We start from the raw sequence: 23,009 nt of genomic DNA on the forward strand, positions 1-23,009 counted from the left end.
ATGCGCCGCCGGGCTTGGGAGGCGGGGCTTCACTCAGGGAAGGGGCGGGGAGGGGAGGGACGTGGTGGGCGGGGCTCCTCGGGGGTGGGACTCCGGCCTCTGTGGCGGGTGGCAGGCTGTCCCGTTAGGTCTGAGGCGGCAATGGCTGCACGCGCTCTGAGGCTGCTGACCACACTGCTGGCGATTGCCGCCGCTGCCTCCCGGGCCGAGGTCGAGTCCGAGACGGGATGGGACATGCCTGCGCCTGATCTGCTCTTCGCGGAGGGGACCGCGGCCTACGCGCGCGGGGACTGGGCTGGGGTGGTCCTGAGCATGGAGCGGGCGCTTCGCTCGAGGGCCGCCCTGCGCGCCCTTCGCCTGCGCTGCCGCACCCGGTGTGCCGCCGACCTCCCGTGGGAGCTGGACCCCGACTCGTCCCCGAGCCTGGCGCAGGCCTCGGGCGCCGCCGCCCTGCACGACCTGCGCTTCTTTGGGGGCCTGCTGCGTCGTGCCGCCTGCCTGCGCCGCTGCCTCGGCCCGCCGGCCGCCCACTCGCTCAGCGAGGAGCTGGAGTTGGAGTTCCGCAAGCGGAGCCCTTACAACTACCTGCAGGTCGCCTACTTCAAGGTGCAGACCTGTCCGGCCCTGGGCGGCAGGGATCCTTCTGGGCGTGGTTGCAGATGACCCGGGCGAACCTGGGGGGCCGGGGAAGTATCCGCGGAGAGGGAAGGTGGCCTCCTGGCCGGGGAGCTCTCCTCGGACCCAGGGAGAAGAGGGACCCTGCCGGAAGACCTGCTACGCCAGGTTCACATAGGCAGATGGTAACCCCAAAGGTCCAGCGTGGGGTTAAGGCACGAGCAAGCAAACCTTGGCCTTGTATCCCCCGGGAGGCCTCCTAGAGGGAACTAAAGCGGCAGCTTGAGTCTCTCATCCGAATTTCACTGTAAGTGTCCGAGTGAGAAGCTAGGACCTTTCTACAATATCTTCCTTCCGGTTCGTTGTTCAGTGATGCTTTTCCTGCCACACGATTCCTGCAGCTCTCTTTCAGGACGTGAGTTTGCCACGTCGCCAGTAGGGGCTGTCTAGCCACTAAGGCTGTGGGGGGACCCTCTGGCTATTGTCAGGTTTTCAAAGAAAATGAGTATTTTTAGGAATTCCAGAGTGGCTTAAGACCAAGTGTATACATGGATTTGGAGCGTCCCTGGCTTGCGTGGTGGTGGTGATGATAGCCAGCACATTGTTCCACACACTATTTTAAGAACTTTGTGTTTATTGATTTATTTGCCCAGATCTTGTCAATATCCTGTAAGGTAGGTGCTATTATTAGACCCATTTTATTGGGGGGAAACAAAGAAGGAGGAGCCGTGCTGCATATTTATTATATCCATAGTTTCACAGACCTTCAATTCCACCTAAAGAGAGACTTAAGAGAACTGTGGAGACCAGACTTCCACCTCTCCACAAGCATTTTGCTTACACAATTCTGTTCCCTTCCTCCTTGTTACTTGGGAAAGTACTGTATTTGAAACCAAAATAAGTGGGTCATGTCTTTGGTCGTGTCACTTAACAGCACTTTCTAAAATTCTTTGACAAATGTTTCCTGAATACCTACTACATTCCAGTTCTCCTACGGGTCATTAAAATGCTTAACTTTACATTGTTTTGTTTCGTATCGCTTCCCTATTAAGAATCACTATAGAAGAGGCTAAAAAAGGTATGTACATAGTGCTGTGGGAGCACAAAGGAGGGAGAAACTAGCTTTGTCTCAGAGAAACCAGGGAGACTGAAAGAAGAGTTGACAATTGAGGTCAGTCCTAAATCTCACTAGAGGAGAGGAAGAATGGCCATTCCAGGTAAAGTGAGGCCAGACTCAGAAGAGAATTCTGCAGGCTTCAGGAGCCAGTGTCAGGTTTTAGAATGCTATTTCTGGAAGGTGGAATAAGCCTTGGGAGAAGGAGAAAGAGGTGGCGGGGCGAACCATTAGGAGATGAGTGTGGGTTGTCCACACGAGAGAAGGAAATTAGGTGCCTTGGTGCTTAGTAAAGTAGGACTGGGGGTGGAGAGAGAAGAGAGAACGAGAAAATGCACGAGCAATGTAGAAAGATAACAGTGGGAGAATAAATCCATAAAGGGGACAGGCGTGGGAGAATTTCTAATTGTACAATTAACAAAACAAGTACAGAGATGGCGACCATTGACCCTAGGTTACCTAGCTATTTTAGGGTCAGAGCCAGGGCCAACTCCTTATCTAATGTGCATTTACTAGTTCTGATGGTAAGAGGAAAAGGAAACAATGTTTAGGATATTGATCATACCAGCTAACATTTATTGAGCGCTTCGTATGTGCCCAGCTCCATGTATTAGAAGCTGCGTGTATATCACCTTGTGTAACATTCTCAACAACCCTGTGAGTTAGTGAGTGCTATCTGCAGATGACAGATTAGGGAACTGAATTTAGAGAGTAAACTTTAAGTGACTTATCTAAAGCCCCAGCAAGTGACTAATTAAACCTAGCTTTGTCACAGATCTGTCTGACACTTAAGCCCATGTTAATCATTAGATCATCAGTGCTTTATTTTAGCTTCTACATAGGAAACTGTGTAACGCCAATATGCTTGAGTCCATTGCTATGGGCATTATTGTGGCATGTAGCACAATTTTTTCTCCTCAGGTTTCAATATAACCACTTGTTTTAGCCTCATGAGCCCCAGGCTTTGAGTCAGAAGATGCCATGTCTGGATTTTGTATAAGACCTTAGGATTTTTCAGTCACTCATCTTTTCCTTGAATGTGTCAAAAACACTTGATTATATTTTATGCAAAAAAAAGAAAAGTATCTTCTAGGGAAATCCTTAGACACGGCGTCGTTGTTAACTGTTCTTTCTCCTCTACTACTAAATTCTTGAAGCGTTACACATTTTTCAGCTCAGTTGCCACATCTGAATCTTGAGAATATATTATTTGGGCAGTCAATCTTCCATAGCATTCCCCCCACAATATGACCTTTGTTTAAAAATAGAATGTTTAGGGGTGCCTGGGTGGCTCAGTCGGTTAAGTGTCTGACTTCAGCCCAGGTCATGATCTCGCAGTTCATGGGTTCAGGCCCCGTGTTGGGCTCTGTGCTGACAGCTCAGAGCCTGGAGCCTGCTTTAGATTCTGTGTCTCCCTCTCTCTCTGCCTCTCCCCTGCTTGTTCTCTGTCTCTATCTCTCAAAAATAAGTAAACACTAAACAATATATAGACATTTAAAAAATTAAAAAATAAATAAAAATAGAATGTTTACACTATTGAAGGTTTCACCTCCAATGATTTGGGGAACTGCTACGCCTGATTTGAGAAAGACTAATTCTGCCCAGGGCCCTGTGCTCCTAAATTTCTGGTATGTAGTTCCTGTAATAGGTGTGTTTTCTGCGGCTGGCAAGGTCTAGAGCATACCGTTTGAGTGGATGGCTCAGGAAGGCTGGGATTTCCTGTTTACCGTGGACTGTGCATTTGGACACAAACCTTCAGGGCTTGGATGTGAGGCTTATGTTCTTGTGCTTTATTCTTAGATAAACAAGCTGGAGAAAGCAGTAGCAGCTGCACATACCTTCTTCGTGGGCAATCCTGAACACATGGAGATGCGGCAGAATCTGGACTATTACCAAACCATGTCTGGGGTGAAGGAGGCTGACTTCAAGGATCTTGAGGCCAAACCCCATATGGTGAAAAAAACTTTGTCCCTTTCTCTCTCTCTATTTTTATTATTTTTAATTTTTTTTTAATGTTTGTTTACTTTTGAGAGACAGAGCATGAACGGGGGAGGGGCAGAGAGAGGGGGGGGGAGACACAGACTCGGAAGCAGGCTCCAGGCTCCAAGCTGTCAGCACAGAGCCCGACGCGGGGCTCGAACCCATGAACCGTGAGATCATGACCGGAGCCGAAGTCGGATGCTTAACTGACGGAGAGCCACCGAGGCACCCCCCTCTCTCTTTTTTTATTAAAGTGACTTTTACTAGGCTTGTTTTCTGATTACAGAAGTAGTAAATGTTCATTGTACAACACTAGAAAAATGCAGGTAAGTACAAAGGAGAAAGTAATCATCTATAATACTGCCATCTTAACAAAACCAGTAGTTCAGGGCACCTGGGTGGCTCAGTCGACTAAGCGTCCGACTTTGGCTCAGGTCATAATCTCACAGCTCATGGGTTTGATACCCGTGTCTGGCTCTGTGCTGACAGGTTGGAGCCTGGAGCCTGCTTTGGATTCTGTGTAACCATTTCTCTCTGCCTGTCCTTGCTCACACTCTGTCTTTCTCTCTCTCTCTCTTTCTCTCTCTCTCTCTGTCTCAAAAATAAATAAACATTAAAAAAATTAAAAAAAAAAAAAAAGAAAACCAGTAGTTCATATTTTAGCCTATTTTTAAAGTCTTCTATATCTTAATTTTTTTAAATGTTTATTTATTTATTTTGAAAGAGAAAGAGAGCACAAGTCAGAGAAGGACAGAAAGAGAGGGAGAGAGAGAATCCCAAGCAGGCTTCACACTGTCAGTACAGAGCCAGATCCAGGACTTGATCCCACAACCCATGAGATCAGGACCTGAGCCAAAACCAAGAGTTGGATGCTTAACCAACTCGGCCCCCAGGCACCTCCACTATATCTTAATTTTTTAACCTAATTTGGTATCATGTTGTATACGTATTTTTCAAAATCCTTTTTGAACTAACACTATATCAGGAGGCTTCTCTCATGGCTTCAGATTTTCTTTGAAAATACAATTTTTAATGGTTGCATGATAGTCCATTTTTTGCATAATTGTATTAATCTACTGTGTAGGTTTTTGCTTTCACTACAATAAGTGGTGCAGTGTTCCTTGATGATCTTATTCTATTTGTTTAGCAGAAATCCATGTCCCACAAGAGATATTATCTGTGATGCTAATAGCCTTTTGTAAAGAGCTTATGTTCTCTCAAGTTTTAATAGTTTAGAAATAGAGATATTAGAAACAAACAATACCAAAATGACTTTAAAAGTAAATTGTGTACATCAAATATGTTATACAACTACACACAGTTGTGTGTGTGTGTGTGTGTGTGTGTGTGTGTGTGTGTGTGTGTCTTAGTGACTCTGTGGCTAATGAAAATTGCTGTACACGAGAATGGGAGCTATGTGTCACAGATAGCAAAACCCATTCTACAGTCATCTGCAGCCCACATCACCCCTTATGCTGGAAAGGTCGCTACCTTGGGCACAGACCTCATTCTAGCATCTAAGAGTTCTTTTTCATTAAATCTTTATTTTGAACACTATTATCCCTATAGAAAAGTACAAGAAAATTGCAACGAACTCCCGTGTATCTTTTATCGAGATTGAGTTAAATGCACACACACTTTTGAGTGTGCAGAGAAACCTGTGAAGGCCATTTACGAAAGGCCTCCACTGGGTAGCAGCCACCGTTTTGCGTCCCTAACCCGAGGCAGGCCATGAGGACGCAGGTGCAGGTGGCCAGGGGTGGGGGTGGGGGTGGGGGGGACGAGGGCCGGGGGCTGGGTGCGGCCCGCAGTTGAGTCCCCCCTTCCTCCCAGTAGCACGAGTTCCGGCTGGGAGTGCGGCTCTACTCGGAGGAGCAGCCGCACGAAGCCGTGGCTCACCTGGAGGCGGCGCTGCGCGAGTACTCGGTGGCGGACGCGGAGTGCCGCGCGCTCTGCGAGGGGCCGTACGACTATGACGGCTACAACTACCTGGAGTACAACGCGGACCTCTTCCAGGCCATCGCAGGTGCGCGGCCGCGGTCCTGCCCTCGCCTGTCGCCTGGGGGCTCCCGGGGCCACGGGTTGACGATGCGCACACGGCGTCTTCTGCCTCAATCCCCGCCGTCTGAGGATGGGCCTGAAAGTTCCCTCCGCTTGAACGTGTTCATCTTCACCAGAATTTGAATCCTGAAGGTTGACCTGATGGTTACTACCCCTCTGATTCCTTTCAGATCATTACATCCAGGTCCTCAGCTGTAAGCAGAACTGCGTCACGGAGCTGGCTTCCCACCCAAGCCGAGAGAAGCCCTTTGAAGACTTCCTCCCATCACATTATAATTATCTGCAGTTTGCCTACTATAACAGTAAGACCGACTTTCTTCCTTCTCTGCTGCTTTTCAGTAGAATGCCCAAAGCAAGGTAGGCAGGGACGATGGCCCCTGTGCTGCTTCAACATGTTTGGCTTCTCACTGTGACTCTGGGAGGCACCCAGCCAGGTGACCCCTGGGTGCTTTGTGACAAGGGACTGGCCCCAGGAGCCGAGGCCAGCAACCGGCAAAGCTGGGAGAGGACCTAGGACCTCTCTCCTCCCTTCTATAACATTTATAACCTGATTTCCCATCTGAATTAAGATAGAGCAAAGGCAAGGGTATATACTACCATTACTGCCATTTAAACCAGTCCACAGGACATTTTCCAGCCCTTCTCCCTAGGACAGTGCTGATGCTCCGGGCAGGGGACTGCCAGTATCCAAACAAGCCGCAATGAGCAGATCCTTCCTGAGTTCCTTCTTTTTTTTTTTTTTTTAATTTTTTTTTTTAACGTTTATTTATTTTTGAGACAGAGAGAGAGCATGAACGGGGGAGGGTCAGAGAGAGAGGGAGACACAGAATCTGAAACAGGCTCCAGGCTCTGAGCTGTCAGCACAGAGCCCGACGCGGGGCTCGAACTCACGGACCGTGAAATCGTGACCTGAGCCGAAGTCGGACGCTTAACCGACTGAGCCACCCAGGCGCCCCCTGAGTTCCTTCTGTGTGCTAAGCATCACCACACGCTCAAGAGTATAAAGTGTTTATTTATTTTTCTTTTTTTTTAGAAGATAGGCATCTAGTGTTTTGTTTTGTTTTTTAATTTTATTTATTTTAAGAAATCTCTACAGGCTTGAACGCACGACCCTGAGATCAAGAGTCGCATGCTCTTCTGACTGAGCCAGCCAGGCGGCCCGAGTATAAAATGTTTATTAGTTGAGTTGGGGAGACCAACACATGTGCGTGAGAACTGTCCTGTCAGAGAGGCAATCTGCTATTGGTCTGTCCCCATCTTCTGAAAATCTGTAGGGAAAAGAAGGTAGGAAGATGGGAATGTTCATGAAATTGGTCTCATGTGAGGGTAGTGTTTAAATTACTTATGAAATGTTAAAGATGTGGGCATTCAACATTAGGCAGGCCTGAGAGGCGGCTCAGGTCATGATCTCACAGCTCATGAGTTCAAGCCCCGTGTCAGGCTCTGTGCTGAAGCTCAGGGCCTGGAGCCTGCTTCAAATTCTGTGTCTCCCTCTCTTTCTGCTCCCCACCCTCATTCATGCTCTCTCTCTCTCTCTCTCTCTCTCAAAAATAAATAAAACATTAAAAAAATTTTTTTAAACATTAGGCAGGCCTGAGGATGTTGAGCATCTTAAATCAATTCTATATTCTGTATTTATGTAACTTCTGTTCTTATTCTAGAATTTCCCCCTCAGATCAAGCAGCTGTGTTAGGTAGCAGGGCCATCTTATGTGTCATCACCGCCTCGAGCTGCACTGAGACTCGGCATCAGTGGTTCCTGGTACCCAGGATTAGACCCTTTCTTCCCAGCCGTCTCTTTTTTTGCTCTGCAGTTGGGAATTATACACAGGCTATTGAATGTGCCAAGACCTACCTCCTCTTCTTCCCCGACGATGAGGTGATGAACCAGAATCTGGCCTACTACACAGCCATGCTTGGAGAAGAACCAGCCAGATCCATTGGCCCCCGTGAGGTGAGAGATTGCCTTAGGTCTGGCAGCTGCGAGCCGAACCCAGACCAGAGGGCAGAAGGGGGGCGGGGTGCGGTCTGGCACTGCTTGGACAGGGAACAGCCTCTCTCAGTGCGATCGGGGCCCCGAAGTCTGTTGTCTGAGTCGTAAAAGAAAAACAGAATTGCAGTGCCGGCACCCCTTTTCCCCTTTCTTGGCACCTCTGCTTTGAGACTTGATACTGTTTGGCCAACATCTATCGTTTTTTTACTTCAAGCTAAACTCTTTTTTCACTCACCTATTTTCTTGCCTCCGTTTCCTCCCTGTCCCTTCTTTCTGCCATTGTGTGAGCTGAGCTCTCCCTCTCTCAGCACTATGCCCAACTCCCTCCCAAGCAGACCCAGTGACCAAAGTGAAACTCTCTGACATGTTCAGTGGTCATTTCTAGGTGGTGGATTATTTCTAGGTGGTGGAATATGGGTGATGTTTGTATCTTGCCCATTTATATTTTCTAAATTCCCTTCAGCGAATGGTATTATTTTTGCACTTAGAAACATAGGAAGTTCTCTATTTTTTGTTTTTGTTTTGTTTTGTTTTTTAACATTTATTTATTTTTGAGACAGAGAGAGACAGAGCATGAACAGGGGAGGGGCAGAGAGAGAGGGAGACACAATCTGAAACAGGCTCTGAGTTGTCAGCACAGAGCCCGACGCGGGGCTCGAACTCACAGACCGTGAGATCATGACCTGAGCCAAAGTCGGCCGCTTAACCGACTGAGCCACCCAGGCGCCCCGAAAGTTCTGTTTTTAAACTTAGTGAAATGTGATACTATGATCCTTGATATTTTCACATACGCCTTGCATACACCCTGGACCCTCTTCTTGAGCCCAGAACGGTGAGTTGGATTTGAAGTCACTAGTCTGGGCTCAAACACCTGCTCCTCTAGTTACTAGCTGTATAAACTTCTGCATGTCGTGTGGGATCTCAGGCACATGGCATGGCCCCTCTGAGTCTCAGGTTTTCCTTCCATAGAATGGGATTGTAGTTCTTACTCTCTCTTTAACACAAGATGGGCGTGAGGGTCAAATGACACACTGAGTATAAATGCACTTTGTAAGCCAACAGGCACAAATATCTCCCAAGTGTTTTGTGGACAGGTAGCATCACGAGGGCCTTACTGATGGTATATGACACAAGCAGCCAGTGGCCAGTTTCCTCACCTCTTACCTCAGCCATCTCTTGAAATAGGGGGTGGCCTGTCACTGCAGGAGCGATCCCTGGTTTCAGAACAGGAGAATGAGCCTGTCGCCTGTGTCCTGCTGGTTCCTCTCAAACCCTGTCTACGTACTGTGTAAAAGTAACTTTGGACCAGTTTTTCAAACAGATGCCAAAAGCTACTGTTACTCTAGAGGCAACCCATTTGCTTATGCACCAAATCTCTGGGACAAATGTAGGGGGTGCAAAAGCAAGCACACTCCCGCGCTGCTGGCGGGACTGTCGGTGGGACTGTTCATTTAACTGGCGATTCTACCGCCAGAGATTTGGCCCGCAGCAGAGTTGCCCCGGTATGCAGAGGTAAACGGGCACAGATATGCATCAGAACCTTGCCACTGAAAGCAACCAACTGAACCACGCTAAATGCCGTCAGTTTGGGAACTGTGTACGTAAATGGCAGTACATCTGTTCAATGGTATACAAGACACCTGTCTTTTTTTTTTTTTTTTTTTTTTTTTCAACATTTTTAATTTATTTTTGGGACAGAGAGAGACAGAGCATGAACGGGGGAGGGGCAGAGAGAGAGGGAGACACAGAATCAGAAACAGGCTCCAGGCTCCGAGCCATCAGCCCAGAGCCTGACGCGGGGCTCAAACTCACAGACCGCGAGATCGTGACCTGGCTGAAGTCGGACGCTTAACCGACTGCGCCACCCAGGCGCCCCACAAGACACCTGTCTTATTGCATGAGAAGATTACTATGCACCACTGTGAAATTGTCTCCATGAGACTGTTTTAGGTAAGGAAAACAAAAGAGATCTGTAGTTATATTCTATCCTATTTGTGTGTTTTAAAACACATAGGTATTTTTTCAACTGTATACTTTTTAGACAGATTGATGAGAAATTGCTCATCAAATTACCCCCAAGGAATGGGCCTACAGGTCCTGGGTAGGGAGAGAGACCAAAATGTTTGTATTTATGGCTGTTGGCACTTTGTGGAATTCTTATAGCTACACATGTGGGATTTTTTTAATATTTATTTATTTTGATGGGGCGCCTGGGTGGCTCACTTGGTTGAGTGTCCGACTTTGGCTCAGGTCATGCTCTCACAGTTCGTGGGTTTGAGCCCCACGTCGGGCTCTGTGCTGACAGCTCGGAGACTGCTTCGGATTCTGTGCTTCCCTCTCTCTCTGCCCCTCCCCTGCTCACACTGTATCTCTCTCTCAAAATAAATACACATTAAAAAAATTTTTTTTAGGGGCGCCTGGGTGGCGCAGTCGGTTAAGCGTCCGACTTCAGCCAGGTCACGATCTCACGGTCCGTGAGTTCGAGCCCCGCGTCAGGCTCTGGGCCGATGGCTCGGAGCCTGGAGCCTGTTTCCAATTCTGTGTCTCCCTCTCTCTCTGCCCCTCCCCCGTTCATGCTCTGTCTCTCTCTGTCCCAAAAATAAATAAAAAACGTTGAAAAAAAAAAATTTAAAAAAAATAAAAAAATAAAAAAAAAAAATTTTTTTTAATATTTATTTATTTTGAGACAGAGAGAGAGAGGAAAGGCAGGGAGAGAGAATCCCAAGCAGTCTCCACGCTGTCAGCACAGAGCCCAACATGGGGCTCAGTCCCATGAACTGTGAGATCATAACCTGAGCTGGAGTCACTATAATGTATTACTTTTGTGTCTTTTTGAATGCCACCTAAAATTTTTTAATGTTTATTTTTGAGAGAGAGAGCATGAGCAGGGGAGGGGCAGAGAGAGAGGGAGACACAGAATCTGAAGCAGGGTCCAGACTCTGAGCTGTCAGCACAAAGCCTGACGCGGGGCTCGAACCCACAAGCCGTGAGATCATGACCTGAGCTGAAGTCAGACACTTAACCAACTGAGCCACCCAAGTGCCCCTTGAATGCCATCTAAAGCACAACCTTAGGGCACTGATGATACTGAAAGGTATTTAATCCAAAATTTACAGAATACCGTAGTAAATCTAATAGTGGATACGTATGCAAGCTGTAGTGGAATCATGGAAGAGAAATAATTGACTGGGCCGCCTGGGTGGCTCAGTCCGTTGAGCATCTGAGTCTTGATTTTGGCTCAAGTCATGATCCCAGGGTCATGGCATCGAGACCTGCATTGGGCTTCATGCAGAGTGGGGACCCTGCTTCAAATTTTCCCTCTCTCTCTCTCTCCCTCTCCCCTTCTCCCCTGATGATGTGCCCTCTCTCGCTCTCTCAAATTGAAAAAAAAAGGAAATAATCGGCTGACAAGTCATGGAAGGCTTCACAAGAGGAAGTGCTGTTGACATTTGGTTTTAAAAGCCTTCAGCAGGTGAATGAGGCAAGGAAGGGCCTTTTAGATGAAGAACAGCATGTGCAAACAACCTGGACGATTGTCGCACATAAATGGAAGATGATACTGGGGAGTTACAGACAACGAGGCCTGGGAGGGTCAGATTTTGAAGGGTCTTGAGTGCCTTCCCAGGACCTTGGCCTCTATTCCATAAGGCAGACAGTGGTGGGTGCACGAAGGTATTTAAACAGTAGCCCAACCAGCTGACACGGTGCAAGGCTCAGAACAGGAAGGAGCTAGAAGCAGGAGACCAGTACAGGGCTACGGTGGCAAGACAGAGGGGGGCTGCTGGGCTGAGGGAGGCAGTGGCTGGAGGAAGGAACTGTCTAGGTGGAATAGGAGGCAGCGATGGCAGAATGGTTCACTGCTCCATCTTCCCATCTAATTAGAACCAAACTTCCAGCTTTGGAGACACATGAGTGGTGCTGCCTACCTAACTCAGGTACATACAGGTGGAGCAGGGCGCTTTCCTCACAGGTCTGCCCTGTCTGTACTCCAGCCCCAGGTAGCTAAATTCTCCCCTGTTCACCAGGAGAAGGAGGCAGAGAATGAGGCAGTAGCCAACTTCCCATTGTGGCTGTTGCGGAGCTTACTGTTGAAAATAACCACTCTTCCGATGTGTGTGGCATTTAGTCTGAAAAATTCTTCCACAGCTTTTGTTTCATTTGATTCTCATATGGTGAGGTAGGGCCACCAGCTTGCCCTGAAGGAAAAAAAGCAAGGTTCTTCCTTCCTGGCTCTGGAATCCCGAGTCTCTAATAGAAATAACCCTTCTCGGGGCGCCTGGGTGGCTCAGTTGGTTAAGCGGCCGACTTCGGCTCAGGTCATGATCTCCCGGTCCGTGAGTTCGAGCCCCGCGTCGGGCTCTGTGCTGACAGCTCAGAGCCTGGAGCCTGTTTCAGATTCTGTGTCTCCCTCTCTCTGACCCTCCCCTGTTCATGCTCTATCTCTCCCTGTCTCAAAAATAAATAAAACGTTAAAAAAAATTAAAAAAAAAAAAAAAAAAAGAAGAAGAAATAACCCTTCCTTTGCGATCCCCTCTCCTGTGGAGACCCGACCTTGTAGTTGTCCTCTTTGGCCACTAGGTGGGGACCGTCTCATTTGAGAGGGTGCTGCTTCAGGTGCCTTTGTCTTGTTCAGTTAGGACCCTTTTCCCTCCACTTTATAGTCATATTAGTGAGTTTGGAGCAGAGGGAGAAAATAAACCACTTTTAACTAGAACTTTCCTTTCTGGAAAGAAGGTAACTAGCATTTGCTGAGCCCTGTCCCAGGCCACGCACTGTGCTGTGTGGTTCACACCCATCATCTCATTTAATCACCGCAGCAGCCCTGGTAGGGGGCGCTATTCTCCCACATTATAGATGAGAACATTCTGGCTCCAGGAGATGGGCTGACTCGCACAGTGGCCTGTGGCTGGTGGTGGTGACCCGGTTCTGGCCCTGCATTACCCCAGGGCTGGCACAGTTCCTGTCTCATAGCTGATATTCCACAAATCATTGCCGAGTGAATAAACATAGGAGTGGGATTTGCTTCCTAGGAGCCTCATAGAGCTGTGGGAGAGGGTTGAATGGGAGAACGCACCTAGCTGGGTGTCTAGAACTTGGTGAACCACTTAAACTCCTTAGGAGAAAATTTCCATCTCCCCGTTGGGTAAATATGATAGATGATGTAGAACTCATTGATGTCTTGTTAACACTTTCCTTACTCCCCTCATCTTTTCTTTCAATTGATGGTGTCTTCTTTTTCTTTTTTTTTTTTCCTCCTTCTGCTGCTTGGAGGCTAGCAGGGCACCTAGGGAGAGATGTGTCCCCGGAAGGTACTTAGTTTCTCTGCCCTGGGTAAGCCCTCTCTGTGAGCATGTGTGGGGAGGGCCGGAAGGCCAGACCCTGCTGTTGTAGCTGCAGCCGTGGGATCCGGGAGGGATCCGGTCTGCTCAGAGTCTGAGAGGAGCCAGGGGCCTAACCAAAATCACATGGGCTTCAGGATTGGGAAGACCTGGGTCTGAATGTCGGTCCCTGCCCCATTTCCTATAGTGTTACCTTAAACAAGTCACCTATCCCCTCTGCTCCTCAGCGTCTTTGTCTCTAAAATGAATACTGTCAACTTCAAAGGTGGCTGTAAAGGTTAAGTGATAACACATGGGTCACGGAGCACCTAGGTCTCCTGCCTCAGCATTGAACCCCTATGGAAGTCCAGAAAGAACTCTCCTTCTTTGAGGAATATTTCCCCATCTCCTGAGAATCATCAGATTTCCTGTCTCGGAGATTAATGGGGGGGAGGCAGGGGGTCTTATGCCACCTTCAGAGGCGTTGCTTGTGCCAGGCCAGAGGAACCCAGAGCACAGAGGTGCTGGAGAACAGACACACTAGTAATAGTGGGAGTGGGAGAGGAGTCTCGGGTCACACAGGGAGCAACAGCGCAGAATGTGGGGTTGGACCTCCCCCTCCCCACCCCTGCTGCAGAGCTGACAGGACTGAGTTCCAGGGCCTTCCTTCCACTCCTTTTCCTCAGAGTGCCCGGGAGTACCGACAGCGCAGCCTGCTGGAGAAAGAACTGCTCTTCTTCGCTTACGATGTTTTCGGAATTCCCTTTGTTGACCCGGTGAGCCAGGATGCAGGAGCTGGGGGTGAGGGGGCTAGCTGTGTGACTCTGGGCAAAAACCATCAGGGGCCTGAGCCAGACATGGGATCTGTGAAACCTGTGGATGAGAGGCAGAGGAAGACAAAGGGGAGTTCTGGGCAGCCAGGGGTGACTCCGGCTCCCACACCTCACTTTACCTCCTGAGAGGAGGCAGGCGATGAGGCGGGTCCTCCCGTAGGCCCTAATCTACGCATGGAGACCTTGGAGGATGATGCAGGTTGCTCTACAGTGTTGATCTTTCTCCTGATCTGCTTTTAGGATTCATGGACTCCAGAAGAGGTGATTCCCAAAAGATTGCAAGAGAAACAAAAGTGAGGCCCCTGAAGAAACTGCATGGCTGGACCGGCCTGATGAGGCACTCGAGGCTTCCTGAGCCCAGGCAGATGTGAACTCCTGGCAGGGGGGTGGGCTGGTCCAGGCTGGGAGGCTGGGGTGGGAGCCAGGGTGGCCCCAGAACACAGTGCTCAGGGTGGCCGTGCTCACAGGTCCGAAAGGGAAACAGCCGTCCGCATCTCCCAGGAGATCGGAAACCTCATGAAGGAGATTGAGACCCTGGTGGAGGAGAAGACCAAGGAGTCGCTGGATGTGAGCAGGCTGACCCGGGAAGGTGAGAGGTCAGAGCCTGGGGGTCTGCGGCTGTCATGTACGCAGCAAGCTGGTGTCCTTGCGCTAGCTGACCAGCCCCAGGACCTGTGCCAGGCTTAGCCTCGCCTGGTGCCCTTTTTAACTCACCAGGACTTCCACCCAGAAGGGGCACTGACGATTGGTCTTTGGTTAAGAGATAGGATTCCTGTTGTCACTGCAACGCTGGTTCAGCTCACTGCAGTCAGTGTTTACAGCACAGACCTCATCCTGTCCGCCCCCCCCCCCCCACCGCTTCCATCATGTACCCTGTTACCAAGCCTCCAGATCCGAGGGCTCTGCCCCCGTGCCTGCCCCCTCCAACCTGCACTGAAACTGCTTTTCCTCACCTGTCTCCCTAGGCCTCTCCTCTCCCGGTGCTGCAGGCCCCGGTGCTGTCAGAGCACTCCTGTCCCTCCTAGGTCTGTCCTTCCCCTCCCCCGCCACGTGGCTAGACCAGTCTTCCAAATACAAGGACCTTGCCCCTACCCACCCTGCCTGCCCCTTTCACCTCATGTTGAGCTCTTCCCCTGCTTATACCTTCTGTTCATCTGCCAGCCTGTCCCTCCTCCCAGGGCCCGCCCATCATCTCTGTCCACAAAGCCTTTCTTAATCTCCCAGCCCTGAGGATCCCCTCCGTCTTCCTTTTGAGCTTCCTTGGCAGCCTTCTCTGTGCTTGCACGAGGTCTGCCCGTGTGCATAATTGTTGGAAGAGGTGCCACCTTCTGGTGTGAGACTCTCGCGGGGGCCGGGCACACAGTGCAGCCTCAGTAAATAGATGGAATTGAATTGCGTCTCCAGTGGGTCCCCAGCAAGGAGGGAGGCCACGAGAAATAGAAGAGAAGGTTGGCCTTTGCTCTGCTGTGGCTTAAGTTGACAGTGGTTAATTTAACAAGATTAGCATATGAAAAGAATTGGCCCCACATTCCTTCGTTTTCTCTCTGTTGTTTCTTTGGATCCTCATAACTGCCTGGGGGGGTGGGTTGGACAGATGGAAGTCCCCATTGTAAATAAATACCGCTGCTACTGGTGACAATGATGTGATGGGAACTAAAGTTTTGAGCATTAACTATGTGGCAGGGATTGTGCTCGTTTTTGTTTTTGTTTTTTTTTGAAACGGGGCGGCTAATTTAGCCGCTGCCCTTTAAAAAAATTTTATGTTTATTTTTGAGAGAGAGAGAGACAGAGCGTGAGCGGTGGAGGGGCAGAGAGAGAGAGAGGGAGATGCAGAATCAGAAGCTAGCTCCAGGCCCTGAGCTGTCAGCACAGAGCCCGACGCAGGGCTCGAACTCACAAACTGTGAGATCATGACCTGAGCTGAAGTCAGAAGCTTAACTGACTGAACCACCCAGGCGCCCCTGTGCTAGGTTTTTAATTTGCCTTGTTGTTCTCTTACATCAAACAAGCATCAGACTTAGGTAGATGCTATTTTCCAGATGAGGAAATTAGAGCTCAGGGAGGTTAAGTAACTTGCTAAGGTCACACAGCTAATAAGCATGTTCTTTCTGATTCTGGGGCTCATGGGTTAGGAATGTGTTGGTAATGTTTCCTTATTGGCAAAGGCCCAAGAACCAACAACTGTTTGGGAGGGGAGCCAGGACTAGCGCTTGGCTCTTCTGTCTTGTCAGCTCCAAGTTCTGTCCTCCTGGCCACCCCACCTTTGGAAGTGACCGAGTAGGAGGTTTCTCTGGGGACCTGGAAACACCTGGAATTTCTATCCCCATCCAATGGAGAGTGTCTGGACAGAACTGCTGCAGGTCTCAGCCCAGTCTCATGACTGCTTTGCAGGTGGCCCCCTGCTCTACGAAGGCATCAGTCTCACCATGAACTCCAAAGTCTTGAATGGTTCCCAGAGGGTGGTGATGGATGGTGTCATCTCCGATGATGAGTGCCGAGAGCTGCAGAGACTTACCAACGTAAGGGAAACCCAGTGACCGCGCCTTCACCCCAAGGCCCAGCCTCCCCTGCACCAGTGCCCCTCACTGCTCACCCTTAACCACCCCAGCTGCCCTGTCTACGTCCTGTGTTTTGGGCCTTGTAGGCAGCAGCGACCTCAGGAGATGGCTACCGGGGTCAGACCTCCCCACACACCCCCAGTGAAAAGTTCTATGGAGTCACTGTCTTCAAGGCTCTCAAGGTAAAACCAATACTCAGTGTTCTAGAGTGTGGGGGATGGGGAGAGGGGACGCTCAGGCTTTGGGAGAGGGGAGACTTGGGGGTGGAGGCAGGAAAGGTGAAGGTGTCTGCCTGTCACAGGACGAATTAAGTTGAGGGAGGTGGACTGTTGAGTCCCGGCTAGTAAACTCAGTGTGATCAGAGCAAGGCAGCAAGACCGACCGGTGTCCAGAGCCGGGAGAGTGCTTTCTGAAGGGCTGCACAAACTGTTCATAAAGAGAAGGGTGGAGGAGGGGCGGGTGTAACACTGGGGGGCCGTTGTGCGTGGGTGCAGCGTTGGCACTTTGGGCGAGGGACAGGGAGGGGGGCCTGTTGCCTCGGTGGGTCCCGTCAGCCCACAGACAGGCGTTCAGGGCAGCCGACCACTGGTCTCCTTGGCAGCTGGGACAGGAAGGGAAGGTTCCCCTGCAGAGCGCCCACCTGTACTACAACGTGACCGAGAAGGTGCGGCGCGTCATGGAGTCCTACTTCCGCCTGGACACCCCCCTCTACTTCTCCTACTCCCACCTGGTGTGCCGCACCGCCATCGAAGGTGGGCCTTCTCCATCCCTGCCGCTCTCACTGCACACGCTCTGCGCCCTGGCACTGGTGCCGAGGATGTGGGGAGGAACAGGACAAGGTCCTTTTCATCCTAGTTGGGGAACCAGAAAGCGGCAGCCCAGTGCGATCAGTGCAGCCCAGGAAGTTACAGTCAACCGGGAGGACCCGAGGGCTTCCCGGAGGAGGTGATGACAGTTGTGCAGGATGAATAGGAGCTGTGGAGTGCGCAGGTGACGAGAGGTTGTTTAAGCCAGAGAGAACAGCATGTGCAAACGAGGGCAGGCATTGGACAACCTGGTGGTGGGGGCTAAGAAAGTGGCCGTTTCTGGGGAGTGGGGGTGAAGTTGGGGTAGTCAGATAAGACTGGGGAGGCCTTCAGAAGCCAGATTATGGAGAACTACATTCAGGAGTTGGTTTTCATCCTGTAGGCCATTGGTCCTCAGCAGTGGTGTTGGACGTACAGGTGTGTAGATCAATCATGAGCTAAGTTGCAAGTTCTCTGTCACCACCTGTTAAATACCAAATCTGTGAGAGATCTAATTTTATAAATCAAGGAAGATTAAGGAGCACCCAGCTGGCTCAGTGACAGCGTACAACTCTTTTTTTTTTTTTTTTTTTTTTTTTTTTTTTTGAGAGAAAGAGCGCACAAGTGAGGGAGGGGCAGAGAGAGGGAGAGAGGAGAATCCCAGAGGGAGAGAAAATCCCACATACGCTCCGCACTGCCAGCGCAGAGCCCAAAACTCAAGCTCACCCAATGCGGGGCTTGAACTCACAAACCGTGAGATCATGACCTAAGCCAAAGTCAGATGCTTAACTGACTGAGCCTCCCAGGAACCCCAAGCATGCAAATCTTGATTGTAAGTTCAAGCCCCACAGTGGGTGTAGAGATTACTTAAAAATAAAATCTTTAAAACAAAACAAAATCCAAGTCAGAGCAGATTCAAGGTCAGTCCTTGCCCACTCGCCCTCTCTTCTATCCCTTTTGCTGTCCTGAGGAGGGGTGAGGGATGGCCAGTGCCCGTGGAGGGGGGCGGGGGTCACACGTGGCCTACAGGTAGATCTGTCGTGCCACAGCCTTCAGAGGCTCTCGGCACTGATGCGCTGTGGTTAGGTGGCAGGGATTAGAGAGCTTTACTCTCCCCCGGAAGGTTTGGATTTCTATCAAAATCTGGACACACCCAAAGGAATGTGTCAGATACACAACTATATGTGTCACAGCATCCCAAGCTGGGGGCATGGGCAGTGGGAAGCTGGGAAGAGTCATCAAGCAGGAAGGACTCGGTGAGACCTCTTTTTTACAAGGTTAGTTTTGCTGCTTTGTGTTGAGAGATTCGGAGGGCATGGATCAAGCCAGAGGGAGGAAAGCCCATCAGCCGTGACCTGGGTGGGTGAGGACAAAGGCCTAGAGCTGGCAGGTGGTGTTGGGAGTAAAGAGAAGGGAAGACACGAGGGGGGTGTAGGAGGTGGAGGGACAGGGCCTGATGACTGGCTGCACAGGTGGGGCAAATAGGAGGAATCTATGGTGACCTGACAGGGCCACCAGCCTGCTCAGGGCATGCCAGACATTTGCTCTGGGGGCGATGGCTCCGTGTGATGTGCGTGCTTGCCTGGCATCCTAGAGTATGTGCAGTCTGTTCTCTTTCACGACCTTCCTCCTGCATGGCTCCTCCGCCTGCAAAGCCCTGCTGAGACTAACTCTTTACCTTTTGATTGATTGATTGATTGATTGATTGATTGATTGAGAGAGAGAGGGAGAGGGAGACACAGAATCTGAAGCAGGCTCCAGGCTCCGAGCTGTCAACACAGAGCCCCATGCAGGGCTCGAACCCACTAACCGTGAGATCATGACCTGAGCCAAAGTCAGACGCTCAACCGACTGAGCCACGCAGGCACCCTGCTAACTCTTTACCTTTGCTCCTATCTGTTCCCCCTCCATGCCGTCCTCACCTTGTCTCCCACTGCATATGGAGTCTCACCGTACCCTGCCTGCATCCTGCCACCATCCTGACTCCTCATTTTTACTTCTCTGGGGATTCCTGTTTTGTATTGTAGCCGGAAAGCTGGGGTCTGGCAGCTCAGCCCAGGAACCTGCCCCTTGGTTAGAGCCTCCTGACCCTACTTGCTGCACCTGTTTGCCCCACCAAGAACCTTCCTGGGAAACCTGCAGATTTGTCCTGGCCTCTGGGCTGGTGGCTGAGCCAGAGACCCCCCCCTAGTTCATTGGCCATTTCCATAGACCCAGACACATTTGGGGAAGTACCCCCCCCATGCCAACAGGAGAGCTGCAGTGTCTCCTGAGGTGTCCCCGCGTTAATGTGCATTACCCCGGCCCCAGAGGCACAGGCTGAGAGGAAGGACAGCAGCCACCCAGTCCACGTGGACAACTGCATCCTGAACGCCGAGGCCCTCGTATGCATCAAGGAGCCCCCCGCCTACACCTTCCGGGACTACAGGTGACAGCTGTCCCCCTCCCCAACACACACGCACACGGAGCTGTGGGCCCAGCTGTCCCCAGAATCCAATCCCTATCCCCACGCCCTCTGGCTAGGAGGTCAGACAGTTAGGGAGTCATTCCAGTGTGGTGTCATGAGAAGGACAGCGGATTCTCTGGAGTGAGGGTAGAGGGGTGGGAAGGCTGGGGTCATGTTTGAGGCTTCAGAGAAGGGTCTAGAAGGCTCTCTTTCCATGAAGCCATCCTCCAGCTGCTGGTTGAGAGCACCTGGAGATGAAGGAACTGGAGCTGTGGGTTGTTGAGGGAGGGGAAGGGAGGGGAAGGGAGGGGGGGAGGAGGAGGAGGCCCTTGGCAAGACACTGTCTGTTGTTCCCAGTGCTATTCTTTATCTAAATGGAGACTTCGATGGAGGAACCTTCTATTTCACTGAACTAGACGCCAAGACTGTGACAGTGAGTATGCCCTTGTCCCCATCCCTGGGAGACAGAAACGCCCAAAGCGCCATGGGCCCAGCAGCCAGGGCTCCCCTCCTCAAGCTGGGGGGGGGGGGGGTGCTTTGAGATGTGTCACCTACTCCTCTGAATGGCCACCTCTCCAGCTCTGGTCTTTGGGAAACCAAGCTGAGGAACCACCCTTGATCCCGGACCCTGATGATCCCGTGTCCCTTCTGAAGACAGGTTACAGTCTCCATCCCATGTACCACCCCACCACCCCACACTTTGTGTCTCCTTCAGGCAGAAGTCCAGCCCCAGTGCGGAAGGGCTGTGGGGTTCTCTTCAGGCACCGAAAACCCGCACGGAGTGAGGGCTGTCACCAGAGGCCAGCGCTGTGCCATCGCCCTGTGGTTCACGTTGGACGCCCGGCACAGCGAGCGGGTGAGAGCACTTGGTACCGCTGTGGTCTGTTCCTGGAAGGGCTCGGGTTCTGCTCCCACCTTCCGGTCTCATTGCCAGTAGCTTAGACATGACAAGAGTCCCAGGCCTTGAGTCCACAGAGGCCCCTCCCTCCAGCAATGTGTCACCGTGGCCACGTCTCCTTGTCCTCCCCGGCCCTTCTTCCTTACTTGTAAACGGGGCTGTAGGTCAGGGATGCCAGGATCGGGGACGGTCCTGGTGCTTGACTCCCTGGCTGGGCAGCACCCCAGCTGTCCGCCCAGAGAGGAGGAGCTGTTGGGAAGGAGAGGAGCTCAGAAGCCAGGGAGGAAGACTTTCTTGTTCTCGGGCGAGTAGCGCCTGAGAGAGGGGAGTGCCTGGTCCCGAGGCCTCTCTGAATAGGCGGGTCTGTCCTTGTAGGACAGGGTGCAGGCGGATGACCTGGTGAAGATGCTCTTCAACCCTGAAGAGATGGTCCTCCCCCAGGAGGGGCCCCCCCAGCCCATCGAGGAGTCTCTCTCTGGCGGTGAAGCAGGGCGCAGGGATGAGCTCTGACAGCGCCCGGCTCACTGTGGGTGGGTGGCCAGACCCACCTGGAGTAAACGTCCTGCGCCCTGGACCGGCCGGCCCCTGGGGGCTGCGGAGCAGTGAGAAGGTTCCGTCTGCTGCCCGGCCAACGGGATCCTGCTCACAGCTGTCCGCACGGTGCTACTGCTCCCCGAAGTGGACATGGCAGGATGGCCCTCTCTCCTCTGGACCCGGCTGTGGGCTCGGGACGCAGGCCCCGAGCCGCCCCCGGAGGCCTGCACAGGCAGCCACATGACAGCACTACGGTATTTAAGTGTCTGTGTAGACAACCAAAGAATAAATGATTTGTGGGTTTTTTTTTTTACTCAGTAGTTTATTCGGAGGGTAGAAATATGTCCACCTGCTGTGGAACTTTCACTTGATAAAGATCGCTCTGGGCAGGATACAGCTCCGGTGCCGTGTGGGGACGCCTGGCTCAGGGCCCGGCTCGGCCGCTTCTTGTGCAGCCGTGAGCCAGACACTTAACCTCAGAGCTGTCATCGGTATAATGGGGACCCCGGTGCTCACTCTGCCCACCTCCTGGCAGTTGTGTGGCCCAGGTTCGGTATCGGCTGTGACAGCACTTCGTACACTGGAATGCTCTGGATGAATGGTAGGGATTATTATTAATCCCTCTCTGGCAGCGACCAGCTGGTCAGCAGTGCTCTGGCGTGATGCCTCCATGTCAGCCACATGCGTCCTGCTCTGCCGTCTGGCCTCAGAGTCCCCGTACCTCAGGGCCTTCGTGTGCAGGACAATGCACACCTCCGGGAGACAAGGAGCAGACGGCTCCCCTGGCCACAAGCCCGTCTCTCCTCCTGGGCTTGAGATGCTGTGGGGTATGGAGTTTGGGAACCTGCACTCTGAGTTCTCATTTATTTCCTCAACCAGGAGTGATGTCCTGAGCGCCAGCGAAGTGCCTGTGCTGGAAATACAGTAGCAAACAAGTCCCTGGCCTCACAGAGCTTCTATTTTAGTGGGGGGAGACAGGTAACAAACGTGGAAACGTGTGCATGTGATCCCACATGTGTGTGTGACCTTTCAAGGTAGGAAAGAAAGCGAGTCAGGCCCAGAGGAGGCAGGGGCAGGGCAAGGAGGCCAACATAGCACAGAGTAGGCAAGAAGGACGGCCAATGAGACGGGCATCTCAGGGGCCTCGTCGGTCACTGTGGACGCTTGGGCCGTGACTCAGTGAGACAGAAGCCCTCGGAGGAGTGACAGCATCTGCTGACCTTGCCAAGGCCTCGGTGAAGGGCGGATGTGGAGAAGGGGCTTTGGGGCAAGGACCAGATGAAGAGACTGCGGCAGTCCTCAGTGGGGGAGGGGAGGGTAATGTGGATCAGGGTGCCGGCAGTGAAGGTGGTGGAAGCGATCAGGTTCTGGACCCATTTTTGAAATAGAGCCCGCAGGAGTTGCTGGTGGGTCGGGTGGCGTGAGAAAAAGGACCATCATGGAACATCATGAAGGCTTCCAGCACTTGGAAGAATGGAGCCACTTCCCCCTGACAGAGAGACTGTGGAGAGATGGCGCTGGGTATGGAACCGGGAGCCCGGTGTTATGAGTGTTACGCTGGAGTTCAAGGAGCCTGTTGTGCCTCGAAGCAGAAATGCCAACGAGACGGTTGGACAGTTTAGGGAGAGGAGGAGGGAGGGGCCAAAACTTCGGGAGCCATCACGGCCGTGGACGGTATTCAAAGCAGGGAGGCTGAGGTCAGCGTAGACAGGAAGAGGCAGAAGACTGAGCCTGGTGGGGTGGCGGGACCCAACAGGGGATGGGGGGCCAGCCGCGAGCAGGGGAACCGAAAGGGACGGCATCCCGGGGCGGCCGATGGCAGTGGCTCCCGGAGGAGGGGTGAGCAGGTGGCAGTGCTGCTGAGAGGCTGAGCGG

The 23,009-nt window shown here is 51.6% G+C and overlaps 1 protein-coding gene across 1 annotated transcript; it reads left to right on the top strand.

Annotated features, from left to right (window-relative positions):
• The first annotated feature begins 78 nt into the window (after window positions 1-78).
• On the top strand, window positions 79-21,440 carry P3H1 (prolyl 3-hydroxylase 1). Its single transcript, XM_058717786.1, has 15 exons — window positions 79-606; window positions 3,530-3,682; window positions 5,546-5,735; window positions 5,941-6,072; window positions 7,584-7,723; window positions 13,767-13,856; window positions 14,154-14,206; window positions 14,381-14,502; window positions 16,305-16,432; window positions 16,558-16,653; window positions 17,073-17,223; window positions 19,567-19,684; window positions 20,060-20,135; window positions 20,418-20,558; window positions 20,976-21,440. The coding sequence occupies exons 1-15, from the start codon at window positions 142-144 to the stop codon at window positions 21,108-21,110; spliced, it is 2,190 nt and encodes a 729-aa protein (XP_058573769.1). The 5' UTR covers window positions 79-141; the 3' UTR covers window positions 21,111-21,440.
• The last annotated feature ends 1,569 nt before the right edge of the window (window positions 21,441-23,009 follow it).

Source organism: Neofelis nebulosa, chromosome 2 (genome assembly GCF_028018385.1).
Source record: "Neofelis nebulosa isolate mNeoNeb1 chromosome 2, mNeoNeb1.pri, whole genome shotgun sequence".
NCBI classification, from domain to species: domain Eukaryota; kingdom Metazoa; phylum Chordata; class Mammalia; order Carnivora; family Felidae; genus Neofelis; species Neofelis nebulosa.

Coding starts and splice junctions, on each gene's coding strand:
- P3H1 (XM_058717786.1), top strand. CDS start 142: ATGGCTGCACGCGCTCTGAGGCTGCTGACCACACTGCTGGCGATTGCC. Junction 14,503..16,304: donor GAGCAGGCTGACCCGGGAAG/GTGAGAGGTCAG, acceptor ACTGCTTTGCAG/GTGGCCCCCTGCTCTACGAA. Junction 17,224..19,566: donor GTGCCGCACCGCCATCGAAG/GTGGGCCTTCTC, acceptor CCCCGGCCCCAG/AGGCACAGGCTGAGAGGAAG.